This window comes from Lepisosteus oculatus, chromosome 18, assembly GCF_040954835.1.
Source record: "Lepisosteus oculatus isolate fLepOcu1 chromosome 18, fLepOcu1.hap2, whole genome shotgun sequence".
Classification (NCBI taxonomy): Eukaryota; Metazoa; Chordata; class Actinopteri; order Semionotiformes; family Lepisosteidae; genus Lepisosteus; species Lepisosteus oculatus.
The window spans coordinates 13,209,888-13,223,978 of NC_090713.1; the positions used below are offsets into that span (position 1 = coordinate 13,209,888).

The window sequence follows — 14,091 nt, forward strand, 5'->3', positions numbered from 1 at the left end:
AGTGAGCTCGGAGGGGTGAGTTTAAATATAATGAACAAGTGGAGGAAAAGAGTAGAGATTATCGGGAAAAGAGAGAAACAGATTGGGATTGATAAAACGTCCGGAGAGGTTGAACATCATGCAAGGCATCCACTTTCATTCTCAAAACATTCGGGATCTGCGGAGCGCAGTGAAGAGGCAGCAAGTTTCTCGATCATCAGAGGCTGCGAGTAAACCTGATGATTTACAGCTGAGAACAGTGCACACAGGATACACATTATTCTCACTTGATTTATTGTAGTGAGGACTCAATCTATTTTCATTTAGACAAGCGTACCAATGATTTTTTTTCTTTTGGTTTAAGAGACTCAGTGAATACCTTAAATTAAGATTTAAATTACAGAAAGTAAGGAGGTTATTTGTTGGTTGTAATAAACTGCACGGTAAAGTGAAAAACTGGGCACACAAACCTTCTGAAGTCATCTTGTGATCACTGTTAGAATTACAGTTGAAATTCCTGAAGAGCCTAATTTCTTCACAGATTGATTCATGGCTGTTTCAGGAGGAGCCACTGCCAAATTAAAAGTTTATTTTTTTGTGCAATTGACCGAAGTGGGCCACAACATCGGTCAAATTAAGAACTTAGGTCATCCCATATCATATATACTGTATGAATTTAATGTTATACTTCTGGTTATAGTTACACTTCCTTGCAGCGAAACAGGTTCACTTTCACTGCTACAATACCTGCTCCCTGACTCCCATGATGAGTCTCTTCTCTAACCTTAGTCTGGCCTTCAGCAGCCCTGCTGTTGTGTTCAAGGTGAGTTATGTCAGGAAGAAGAGAATTGTACCCAGTGCACTTTCTGCTGGGCCAGACCCAACAGTCAAAGATGGCGACAAGTCAGGCACCCAGAGGTGGGGGGTGCGTCTTTCCGCCTCCATAACTAAAATGCCAAATAGGAGTGGCGCAGCACGGTTTTCATCACTCTCTGTGCTGGCTGTGACGAATTAAACCGGTTTCACAAGTATTTTCAAAGTAGAAGGGGGCGAGTCTTCCAGCGATTGCAGATCAGATCAGATTCCCTTCTCCCCACAGAAAGACAGACAAATGTTTTCACTGCTTATTAGTCGCTATTCACCGCGAAGCAAGCAGCTCCAATTTCAGGCGTACAGTAGGCGATAAATACTGTATATTTAGCTGAAAAGCTGTATAACACAAGAATTTCGTTACCCTAGGAGGTTTCGTGAAACGTGCCAATTGCAATCGTTTTGATTTTTAAACACATTTTAGCAAAGTCATGTACCATAAAAGTATGGTAATTTAAAACCATTAATACTTTCACTTGGGTTTAAATAAAGTCGATGTTTTCTCTTTTGGCTAGACTTGACTATTTAGCCATGAGATATACAATAGATTGTCATTGATGAGTTTCAAAGGACAATCACAGCTGTATGAGCTCCACCGGTCAGGACAGGAGGCTCTACTGTACACAGAGAGGGGCGGGAGGGGGGAACAAGCCGATACCCTGGCCTGTGTCTCCAGACACAGCTGGATGAGCTCCACCAGTAAGGACAGGCAAATAAGATACACTCTACAGACATCCACAGCAGTGACATATCATAAAACATTTGCACATATTGTTAAATTATTACTTGTTTTCAGGAAGTTAAAAAACACTTGAATTACTTATCCAGTCTCTCTAAATAAAATTATTTTTCAAGCAATGTAACTTACGTCGGGCAGTGTGTTTTTTTTTTAATCTAACATTGACAGCCACATCTTAAATCTTGTCAGTCAGCTCTTTTTTCTCTATTTGAATTGTGGTGATTCAAATAACTTGGGATAACAAGTGGTCTCAAAGTCACCGAGCTCACAGAGCTTCAACAACAGATGACAACTTCCTTAGTCCTTCCTTAGTCTTCCTAAAATTGTTAGACGGGGTGGGGGGCACTTGGGAATGTGAGTTATGCGAGTTAGATTATGAATGAATAAAAACATTTTATTAAAAACACGTTTGCGTTTGTTTGGGAGCTATATTATGTATTTTTCATATATAAGATATAATGATGTGTTCCTGCTTACACATTGCATGACTTTAAAAGCTATAAAAACAGGTTTCGATTTGTGTCTTTTTCACATTATCTGGGGAGCCTTGTTTTGTCAAAGAACCAGAGATCATCTCGCTTTCAAAGGACAGCACAGACTTTCAAAAGTCCGCAAATGTATTAGCAAGGGTTAATTGCACTATGGACCGCACATAGAAATGTAAAATAGTCTTCTTTAGGTGTGAGGGCAGGAGTGGATCACAGCAGGCATACACAGCAAATAACAGGGAAACAAAGAACAGGGCAGGTGAGATGAGTATCCAAACAGTGAGTGATCAGAAAAAGGAAACAATTGTTACGCCCGGCTTTTCGATGCAATTTTTTTTTAACTTGCTAATGTTATGGAGGCGGAAAGATGCACCCCCCACCTCTGGGTGCCTGACTTGTCGCCATCTTTAACCATTCCATGTTCGAGTCGCAGTAGGTAGAGACACGTTTTCAACCATGTCATTTTGTAAAAAGGGGAGATATGTGGACAAGCCAAAGCCCAAACATCCACTGAAGGTTCACGTCTGGGGGGATATATCTAGATCTAGAAGTGGCCCGGGGCCACTTCTTATTTTCAAAGGAATTATGGATCGTGAATTCTTCGAGGAAGTCGTGGTGAAACAGCATGCCACCCCATATATCAGGGAGCACTTTGGATCAAGTCTCTTTCAAGACAACGATCCGAAACACACAGCAGCAAGGGCGAGGCTTATAGCAGAAGGAGTGAACTGGGTGAAAACTCCAGCCGAATCCCCAGATTTAAATCCGATAGAGATGGTTTGGCATTCGCTGAAAGACTATGTTCGGAAAACTGCTAAACCCACCACAAAGCAAGAACCGATCAATGCGATCTACAAATTCTGGGAGGAAGAACTGACCGAACAAAATTGCAACAATTTTATTAACAGGCTGTTTTGTTTTCTTCCTACGATTGTTGAGCGGGGCGGGGGGCATTCGGGAATGTGAGTCTGATTAAGAATGAATAAAAGCATTTTCTTAAAAACACGTTTGTGTTTGTCTGGGTGCTGACAAATTAAAAAACAATTACTTTTTGACAATGAAAAACTCTCTCTCTCTCTCTTTCTCTCTCTCTCTCTCTCTGTGTGTAATTGTTTTTATTTTTAAATACATTTTAGCAAAGTCATGTACCATAAAAGTATGGTAATTAAAAACCATTAATGCATTTGCTGGACAGAGAGGTGAACATTTTTACGCAGAAGACAAAGGTAGCGATTTACGTTGCATTGTGCATTGTGCTGCTGTAATACAGTTTAAAATAATTAAAAGTCTAAACAGTATCAGCTTTATTTATGGGTTGTAATTTAAAAAAAGTCAAAAACCGCACTCAAAATGCAATTTAGAGCTTTCTGGCAAGAGGAGACACCCAGATGAATAATGTAACATGCTACTGTTTGTGCATGAACATAGTTATACTGTTATTTCTTTAGATACGCGATTGCATGTTTTTTCTTAAATCCCTGGTGGGACCGGGCGTCCATAAGAAACAAGTAATAGGTTTCATTGCGCTTTGACAGATCGTCTTTAAATCAATTGCTGATTTAAAGTTTGACAGTAAATGTTTATATTGTAACGCATACTGTACAGCCTCCATTTCTCTATAAAAATCTAAAAGATCGTTTGCACAGCCTAAGAGGGGGGGTCTGCTCTCAGTGACAGCTGACAATCGTCCATACACTCAAGTGAAAAAATTAATAATGCCATGTAAACGTTGTATTTACAATTTACAACTATTCATTGTTATTAAAAAATGACTTAAATTCGAACATGTTGTGATATTTAGAAATATAAAAAGTCAATTAATTGTCCATAACATTGCTATTTTTTTTTAAAGAAATGTTTAAAAAAAAAAAGTCATGGCTCCAGCTGGAGAACACCCAACCTGTGGTTTATAAGTCAGGCACCTAGACCACAGTACCACCCGCAAGGTCACATGAGGAGTGGTGAAACAGCCCTACACAAACAGTATCAACAGACATTGTACAGCGTGTATTATTGTGTTGTAGTACATTAATATAATTATATCGTTATTAATTTCTTTAGATACGCGATTCCATATTATATTCCCTATTAATCAAATTCTAAAAGTATGTTTGTTGGCTCCAGTATCGAGCGTATTCACAGAAAAGCTTAAAACTACCACTTTTTATACAGGTTATTTCACATGTTAGTTAAAGACTTCGATGCTTAAAATGTTTAGGGAGAAATGGAATACTGGTGTGTATTTTTTTCTTTAAAGTACTGAGACCAGCCATATACTGTAATACGGTATGTTTATGTTCCAAAATTAATATTGTTTATGGTCTTCACACGCGTTATGCTCCTATTCTTTCTATGCTCAGCTACTAAGATCTCCCTTCAGTGGTAAAATTCCATATAAATATTCAATACTAAAACGGGCACAGTAAAGACATTTAAATCTTTCTACAACCGACCAACGCACCACGAGTGCCCGTCGGTCAACCAATCACGTACCGCGGTGTGACGCACGATGGCGTAGCCAATTACCAGCGGTACGTGTCTGTGCCGTGCACTTTGAATGGCTGCATCTGTACCAATAGAAAATAAATGGGTTTTGACATCGTAAATCAGTATCGATCAAGGTCTCCAAAACAAACAAGAAAAGTAGCATTTTCAGAGAGCAATTACTTTGTGTTATATAGAATATAGAGTAAGTTAGTGGTTCTCAAACATTTTGGACCAAGTACCACCCCTGATCAAACCAAAGCATCCAACTACCACCTACTTTAACTACTAAGTCTTCTTCTCATAGGAACCACAGAAAATCTCAGTGACCAACATGAGCACGCATGCGCGCACACACTCACACACACATATAATAAAAATAGCACTGAGGACTTACCATTTCAGTGAGAGGGATGAGCCTGTTTAATGGAGCAAAGCAGATGTGAATTCCTTGGTTGAGCCTTGATAGAATTCACAACTTTGACAGCAGAGTCTAACAGTTTTTAAATCCTCTGGCATTTTCTTGACAGCCAAGGCCTCGCAGTGGATGCTGCAGTGCGTCCACTTCATATCTGGAGCACTCTCTCTCCCTAATTCGTGCAACTACACTGCTGTGTCTGCCTGTCATCACTCTAGTACCGTCTGTACAAACTCCGATGCATTTTTCCAGTCGATGCCATTCTCTTCGATAAATTAATTCAGAAGCTAAAATATGTGCTCTCCTGTAGTTTTTGTTGGTAGCAGCTTACGGAACAGAAAGTACTCATGGGACATGCCTTAAAAATCATATCTAACGTAAACGAGCAAATTGGCCAAATCAATGGCATCTACAGGCTAATCTAATTGCATTGAAAAGCATTTGCTCATCTTAATGAGCTCTATCAGTGTACTTTTGACATCATCTGCCATATCAATAATTCTACGAGTGACAGCAAAGGGGCACCAGGTCGAGCTGTTTAGCAGCTTTATCTCCACACATAATATTTGTCAGCTCTTTTGCCAACAGTAAACAAAGTTCTTCACCAATAGTGTGGGGCTTACCTGCTTTAGCAATCCGCAAGCTTGCATTTTCCCCCTTTTCTGTTTCAGGAGTCGGTCTCAGAAGTTAAAAGTTTAGTTTGGTTTAGTTTAGAAGTTTTATTTCATGCGCATGGGAGCGAAACACAGAAACGCTTGTGTATTTTTCTCAAATTAACCTAGAACAGTCCTTAAATATTTTACTGTTATTACGCTTTCCTGTGCTCACAAGATTGGCATTGGTCCAAAATCACGCACATTCTCCTACCTCCCTATTTGCTGAAGATAACTTTTTTAAATACAAGTGGTCACTTACGTTCATAACAAGCGTTCCGATACAATGGTATAGAATCACATAGTAGCACTTGTGTCCACTCAAGTACAAGCACGAACTGTATTGTAGTACGTAGGCTGGGTATTTGACACTCTTTTTATTAAAATAGAAAATATTAAAACCAGACCCAATTTTTCAGTGCACACAACAAATTTCCAGGGTCATCTGGCGTACCACCTGGGGGTGCGTCACATACCAGCAGTGGTACGCGTACCACAGTTTTAGAACCATGGAAATAAGTCATTGGATTTATGAGCAATCTAATTTCTTATTCTTTTAAACAATGAAATTTCAGCTGCAAAAGCTTGCACCAGAGACAGCACCAGCACTGCTTGCCATAAAAGTTCAGGAAAGGGTGAATTAAGCCATAATACAGTAATTTGGTAATTAGTAATAACAGTTTAAAATGTACATAGATTAATGGAAACATGCTGGAAACTTCACAATTAAAGAGCTCTGTAGGACAAGAAAAAAAGATAGAGATACCTTAAGCTTTTTAAGGCTCAAACTAAAATTCAGTCTAAAGAATTATGGCAAATGAAAACTTAGGACATCTAAGTGTTAGAGATGTAAATAAATACAAAAATGCACATGGGAAAAAAGTTTTAGAAATTGGGCTGGTTGTAGGGGTTTTGTGCATTTACTGGGACAATTATTAATTGTAGCAGTAAGTCACAGAATGATTCTTTGCAGAATAACTCAGCAACACACACACATTTACTAATACACAAGAATACATTATTAATATATAAAATGTGCATATAAACATAACAGATCTTAAGAGTGAGGGTTAGCAGAATACATAAGGTATAAAACCAATCATGAAGAGTAACAAATCAAGAGACATACATTCAGTATACCAGTCATTTATACTGTTTCTTTAATGAGCTTTGATTACAACTTCTACACTAGATACTTAAAAGCAAGTACGTCAATCATAGGAATTAAACTGATATCAACTGGGGTTGAGGTAACAATTGAATTCTCAAGCCATAATGCAGAATGTTGAACACTCATCCAATTTATGTGGATTCAGATCTCCCGCAGACGCAAAGGAACACCGACAGGCTATTGCTGCATCCAATCGGCATCCTCTGGCCTGGTGCCAGGCAGTCCTGGTGTGAGGTGTGGGAGAAGGAGGGAGAGATTCCTGCTGCGGTGCACTGGCAGTGGGCTCTCTGAAGACCGGCTAGTTAGTCCCGGTTTAACTAACAAGAGTTTGTGCACATGAAAAGTGACTGTGGGTCCAAGCAAGTCACACTCTTTAGGTGGGAAGAAGACCAGTTCGTTCCCGATGTAGCGCTAGTCCTAAATACTAAGATTCAGTTGTCAACAGTTCCGGCCGTAGTTCACTTGTTGATCAGGTGAGCATTCACGGTGGGGTACTGGCGGTTCTCGAGGCTTTCTGCTGGGCTAACCTCAGGATCCTTTGGTTACGCGCAGGCGACCTCCGATCTCGACTCTTAGAACAAAGTAAAGTCCTGGCACTCGGACACACTGGCCGTCATGTGATTGTCCGAGCTGAGTCTGAGAATGTCCTGGAGGGGCCCCTTCCTGGAGGAACTATGGTTGTTCATTGGTTGAAAGTTTTGTGGGCATTCGAGACCCACGTGGGGTTACCCTGCCCTACCAGTTCCTGATTGGCTGATCGAGGTGGAGGATGAGTAACCATGCTCTCTGACATTAGGGTTTTAAACAATCTGGGATGAGACTCTCTCAAGGAATCTCCCAGACAGTAAGGTGCCAGAATGACCATTTATTATAGGATGGATGGAGAATTTCAGACTTGGGAGTTGTTCCATATCAGGAAACTCTATAAGATAGAAAAACACTTTAAATCTGAACCAAATGGAATGGCCTCTCTGTGTCCAACACCACTAAGATGAGGGAGAGAGAGACTGGCAAGGGAGCAGCAAACTTAACTCCTATATTTAATAAGCCTTGCCGTTACATGGTTTTACTTTGAAATAAGTAAACAGAAAAAAGTCATGACCAGACATAGTGCAGAAGATGCAGGGACACATGCAAAACCTTAGATATACAAAAAATCACAGAAAGCCATGTATTACAAAGAACATGTGAACCTGAAGCAGATTTGGCAGAGAGTGAGGGGCTTGAATAATCAGGTGCATTTCTGGCAGGGTGAAAATTAAGGTTTGATGGGTCAGAAAGAGTCAGAAAATTAACACATGAAAAAAAGTAATTTTACAGTATATGAATTAGTAGCAAACAGTTTCATGGAAGGCTTCTCAAATAGTTGAGCATTCAGGTAGATTGTGAGGGGAAATGTTTTGTAAATATATTGTGTTAAAGCAAGTCAGTTTATTTTTGCAACACATAAAAGACATTTTTCAAAGAAAGTAATTTAGCCTGTTACTAATGGAACCACTAAATAAAGAAATAAATATAGAAATCTAAAGATTTTTTATTCAATGTTGGTAGCAGGATGAATTTAGGACTCGGCAGCTGTCAAGTTAAGATCAGTATATATTTTGTCACTGTGTTGGTGGTAGATGGTAACAGTGAAAACAGGTATTTAGAAATGACTCATTTTGAGAAGAAGATTATAATTATAAATCTAACAGGATGGGGAAAGCTCAGAAAATATGTATAGTAAGATTGATCAGATCAGTATGCAAAGTCATTTAGCAAACAGGGTGTGAGTGACAAACCAGTATAATTTAGACCCTATTTTTTTCTGAACCAGGGAAAATCTGATCATGTTTCTCTATAACAAGAACAAGAAACTTTATTTAATATAGCACATATCCAAGTATCTCAAAACAATATAGCAGGTGTAAAAACAGTTATGAGGACCACAAGTTACAAAGTAAATACAAATAAGAAAGACAAGCAGTTAGAAGTGCTACCAAAGTTAGAAAATGAAGCAGATACAGACACTAAAAAACAGCCTTTCTAAAAAGAAAGGTTTTGAGGTTAGATTTCAATGCACTCAGTTTAAGTGACTCTAATATCACTGGGGATAAAAATCCAGAGCCCTGGGGCGTAGCTAGAGAAGGCCCTGTCACACACAGAATGTAGATGTTCTTGAGGACAGCTAGAAGACCAGAGTCAGGGGGACAAAGGTTGCAAGGTGGGGAGTAGACAGGTAATAAGCCAGATAGGTATTGAATGAGGATGAGGATTTTGAAGTTGACTCGAAACCTGATAGGAAGCCAGTGCAAGGACTTGAAGACAGGTGTAATGTGATTGCTTGCTTGCGACCTGGTCTAGCTGTCAAATTCTGAACAAATTGGAGTGGGTTTAATTACCCTGAACAAGATGTGCAGAGATCAATTCTAGAAAAAGAAGCCCTTTTGGTTTCTCTAGTTGCCTTTAAAAGAAACTAAATCAGTGTGATGTTCCATAATGCAACTTTTTTAATGCTATACATGGCCGGTATTTACATATGATGTTTGTGATTTAAACACATTAATACAAGCAGTTTTTGAGGATTTAAGTTAGGCTGAGTTATTGCAGGGAGCAAACCATTTGGAGTTATGTTCAGGCTAGTAACAGCGTGTCTGAAGAGCTCTTGTAAAAAAAACAACATATGTAAAATAACAGAATACAGGTGTATATTAGAAATGAATGCAAGGTATATGGATATTCAAGGTATGGCTAGAATAAGAGATGCCAGACACTGAAGGAGAAGGATGGAAAGTTTGAAAAAGAAGCAAGGGAGGATGTATGGACAAAAGATCTACTAGCAGTAAAGAAAGTAAGAGGAGCTTTGAACAGTGAGGAAGAAATAAATGAACAACCGAGAAGCTGGAATGTGGACCTGAAACTTCCTGTAGTAACAGTATAGTTGAAATGAAGAATGAAGAGGAGTTGGGACAGGGATGAAAATTACAATGGGATTTTCAGTTTCTCAAAGAAGTAGAAAAGGTTTCATCTAGAATAACTGAAAGTGTTATCTGCAGGCTGCAAAAAAATTGCAGGTACTATAAAATTAGACAAAGATTGTTTGTTACCATGTGGTAGATGAAAAGGCACAGGTTAGAAGTAAGTTCTCATGGAGCATTATAAGACTAGAGATGTAGGTAGGAAAAAGATAATTTGGGGAAAGTTGAGGAATACACTGATAACAAGGACACTTCCTTAGAGGCTTAGGCATACTTTTGACAAATGGACAGGAGATGTTACAGGCTGCAGAGGAAGATGATAAAGTTAACAGAAAGTATGTTTACATAGATGCTGAAGTGAAGATTGTATTTTAGATTTTGTGAAATTGCTAGCGTTCAACTGTGTGTAGGATGCACATAAATTGAAGGAATGGGCAAACATAGCTGATGCTGATCCAGAGCCAGCATCTGAAGATATTTATATTTAGAGGCAATTTGTTTATAGACTAGTTATGGATACTGATGTGCCATAGTGGAAAAGCTGTTTTGTTAAGCCAGCACTATAAAATAATTTTTATAATCTATATATATAATTCTAATCTCTTTATGCAGTACAGGATAGCTGAAGCTTATCCCAGCAAGCAACGGCCCAAGGCTGAATACACCCAGAATACACAGAATACTGTACATCACAGGGTAGACAAACAGATACACACACACTCACACCAGGGCCAGTATTTGCATAAGCCAGTTAACCCTACCAGTATGTAGGTACCTGTAGAGTACTTGGAGAAAACCCACATGAACCCAGAGAGAACATGCAAACTCCACACATACTGTACCCCAGAAAGTTCGACGTTACATTCAGAAATACAATCGAAATAGGTTTGTGGTATTTGTTTTGATGACACTTTGCTAAAATTGATAAAAACCTAAAGGTGATTAAAATGTATAATCTTTCCACATGTCATGTCATTAGGAAGTACAATAAGATCCCGCTTTGTTTAACAATGGTTTAAAAAATAAATATAATTGGTGAGAAAGTAGTTCTCCTTACTGATAATTAAAGGACTTAGAAGTCAAAGGAAATGATTTACGTTGCTTAATTTAAAAAACTAAGTTATACAGGCAGACGCGATCTGTGCCTTAAGCGTTCTAGGCAGACGGCTCATTCTGTATTATAGAGCTCCATGCCTCCTCCCTCTCTCAGTGCCGCCGCTTCTCTGACACAGAGCAGTGGGCGGGGAGTTATTTTCCCAGCCTCTGATTGGGGAAAAAAAGACCTACTGATCTGCTTCATACCATAGGAAAATAGTAGAATATGTTTTTCTTTGTGTTTATGAAATTCAAGTGTTTTAAACGTTTAATTAAAAAGTAACTTACATTGTAAGTTTCCAGCTGTTCACGAGGAAGAAAAATCATCCATTTTAATGTGCATAAAAAGTGTTTCTTTTTAATAGCTTTTAAAAGTCATCCAATTCCAAAGTTAGGCAGGGACACGTCGTTGTTTTTTTTCTTAATATAAAAATCAGTCGCCCATGGTGCCTCCAGTTAAATTGTAGAGATTCTTGTTTGAAGGTGTCGGTGTGTTTTGACTATGTTACATGTGGGAGTATGTGTAGTCACATGTAAAAAGTGTGCAGTGTTGTATATTTTTGGGAGGAATGGGGTTTGTTTAGTTTCATTATTGTTTTTTTTTCTTTTTAGTGGGATTTGTATAGTATATAGGGGTTGTGTTTGTGTACCGTATGCTGTTTATTACTTCACATTATTATTGTTTATTATTTTTATTTTATGTGTTGTTATGCTTAAAACCCTGTTTGTTTGTTTTTTCTTCAAATGGGAATTTTGTTTTTCTCAACATATCTACAATCAACAATAATAAGATCTCCAGTTCACTTACTCCAGTGTTGGTAATTTACATTGAGATTAATTTGAAGAAAACAACAACAACCCTATAACTAATTAAAATAACTATAAGAAGATAACATAATAATAAAATATACTAATATTTGTGAAGCAATTTTTATTATGGTTAAAAGTCAAAGTCTTTCTTTCTGTTTTCCTTTTCATTGTAACTCTGTGTGTCTCCCTGTTTCCCACTGTCTCCCTTCCTGACAGTTTCTTCTTCCTTCTGGACCCCAAAATTTGAAGCAGCAGTTATCTTCATCATCCTCCTCCATGGACACTCTGAGATGATAATGACATGATGTTATATATTACTGCTGAGCTGGGTGTTGTAGTGAAGACTTAAACAGAAAGATGTGGATGAGCTGTGCAGATGTTCAGCTGTGCTCCTGTCTTTTTGTCTGCAGGATGTGGAGCTGTGAACTAACAGAGAGATGCTGTGAAGATCTGGCCTCTGTTCTTCAGTCTCAACACTCCAGTCTGACAGAGCTGGATCTGGATCTCAATAACCTGCGGGATTCAGGAGTGAAACTGCTGTCTGCAGCTCTGAGGGATCCCAACTGTAAATTAACAACCCTGAAGTAAGTAAACACTGGTGATTTCTTAGTTTTTTATTGTTTTATTTAGGTATCCTGAGACACACAACATTCCGTTTTTCCCATGCATTAGAAAAGAAATACATAGGAAGTAAGGAACAAAAAAGAAGGGGGGCATCTAGAAAGACAAAAAACTGCTGTGCAATTTTATACAAGTTCTTGTTTGTGGCTTCTTTGTTAATATCTCATTACTGAGAGACTCGACATGCAAACTTTCCCATTTCGCCCATCTTTTTTACATGTGTATACAGTATGTTGTTGTTGATTTATAATTCTGTGAGTAATATTCTTCATGAGATTTCATTCACAGAGTCCTTCTTCATTTGAACACAAGGTCTGTCCAGCTTTAACCAGTTTCTAGTGATTTATTTTATGGCTGCAGTTCTGACAGTTCTAAACAAGTATCTTCCTTTCTCTGAAGGCAGTTCATCTGGTGTTTGACCAAGAAATAAAAGGACTCCTAATGAGGATTTTTTTATATTTCTTCAATAATATTTCACCAATTTATTTTCATACCAAAAGGTGTTTATAATATCCCAGGTTTTCCTTGCAATTCGTCCAACAATTTGTGATTCCAAATTTATAATATTTTGTTTGTAATTGGTGTTTCTTTCAATATTTAATATGAACTTTTTGCTCATATTCTCTCCATGAATGGGAATTGCTGGATTTATGCAGATTTGAATGGTATTAGATTCTTCAATTGCTGTGGAAGTACCAACCTCCTCTTTTCACTTGTGTCTTACTCTTGTATTCCTCCTGTATATTCTGATATTTTATACACATCTGAAAGGATGTAGCTATGGAAATAAGTTAGGTATGCAAAATGTATCAATTTTTTAATCTCTTATCTTAGAGTCTCATTTACTTCTTCTCAGCTTTGAATTTCCCCAGTGTTTTCTCCTCTGTCTCTGTACTTTGACTTTGCCTGTTTGACCACATCTTGGACTGATCCCTGTGCTTTGAACCCTGCATGTTAAAGACTCTCCTTCAGACTCTCCCTGGTGCTTTAATCAGTTCCTCTCAGCTCAACCCCTGCCTTTTCGATTGCGTCTCTAGTTTCACTTTCGCCTGCCTGCCCTGCTTGCTACCAGCAGAACAAAGCAAAGCATTATGAAAATAAATTCTACAATTTAAATACAGTAATCCCTAGAATTTGTATTATGAAGAAAAGAAAGAAAGAAATAGTAATTTTGATGGGTTTATAGAAATAGTGTAGCGGAGCTAGTTCGGACATGGTGACGTCATCGCCCTCCCTGCGCGTAGCAGGGACCGCAGCCACCTGGGCTGAGGGAGGTCTCCTTCAGCTCATGTGGCTGGTTCCCTGTTGCGTTACGCCAGAGACCCGGCTTCGCGCCCCAAGTGTTGCAGGACGAACTGGTGGGGTGGAGCGGCAGAGGGCACGAGCCCGTACGGAACTGCAATGGTCACAATAGCATGGGACCCTGACTTTAAACCACATAAAATAGATGTTTTAGTAATGGTCATTGAGACGCATAAGGAAGGTCTGGAACAAGACAGAAATCCTGGAAGTACCTTCATTCTTGCTGTCTTCATCCTTCTCAAGAATGAGACAGGTAACAGTTTCCATCTATTGAAGTCTTGCTTCAGCTGATTTTCTAGCACCTCTTATTTATATTTTAATGTGTTCTCTAGGTTTCTGGGTATTGAAAGTGCTAAACATTTTATCTTATCCCAATCCTATTGGAAAATAAATTTGTTTTTGACCTCCAGGGATATAGATTCCCCACTAACATTGCTTCAGAATTAATCTCTAGTTGCTGTAGTCTGGGATTACATCTGTGAGAACAGGAAAAGTTGTTGAATT

At 38.6% G+C, this 14,091-nt stretch overlaps 1 protein-coding gene across 1 annotated transcript in view; it reads left to right on the forward strand.

Annotated features, from left to right (window-relative positions):
• The window catches only part of LOC107076077 (NACHT, LRR and PYD domains-containing protein 12-like), a 703,435-nt gene that overhangs the window by 682,285 nt on the left and 7,059 nt on the right, over positions 1-14,091 (forward strand). The window contains exon 14 of the mRNA XM_069180182.1: positions 12,075-12,248. Within this exon, the coding sequence (XP_069036283.1) occupies positions 12,075-12,248 (174 nt within the window). The remainder of the gene's footprint in view (positions 1-12,074; positions 12,249-14,091) is intronic.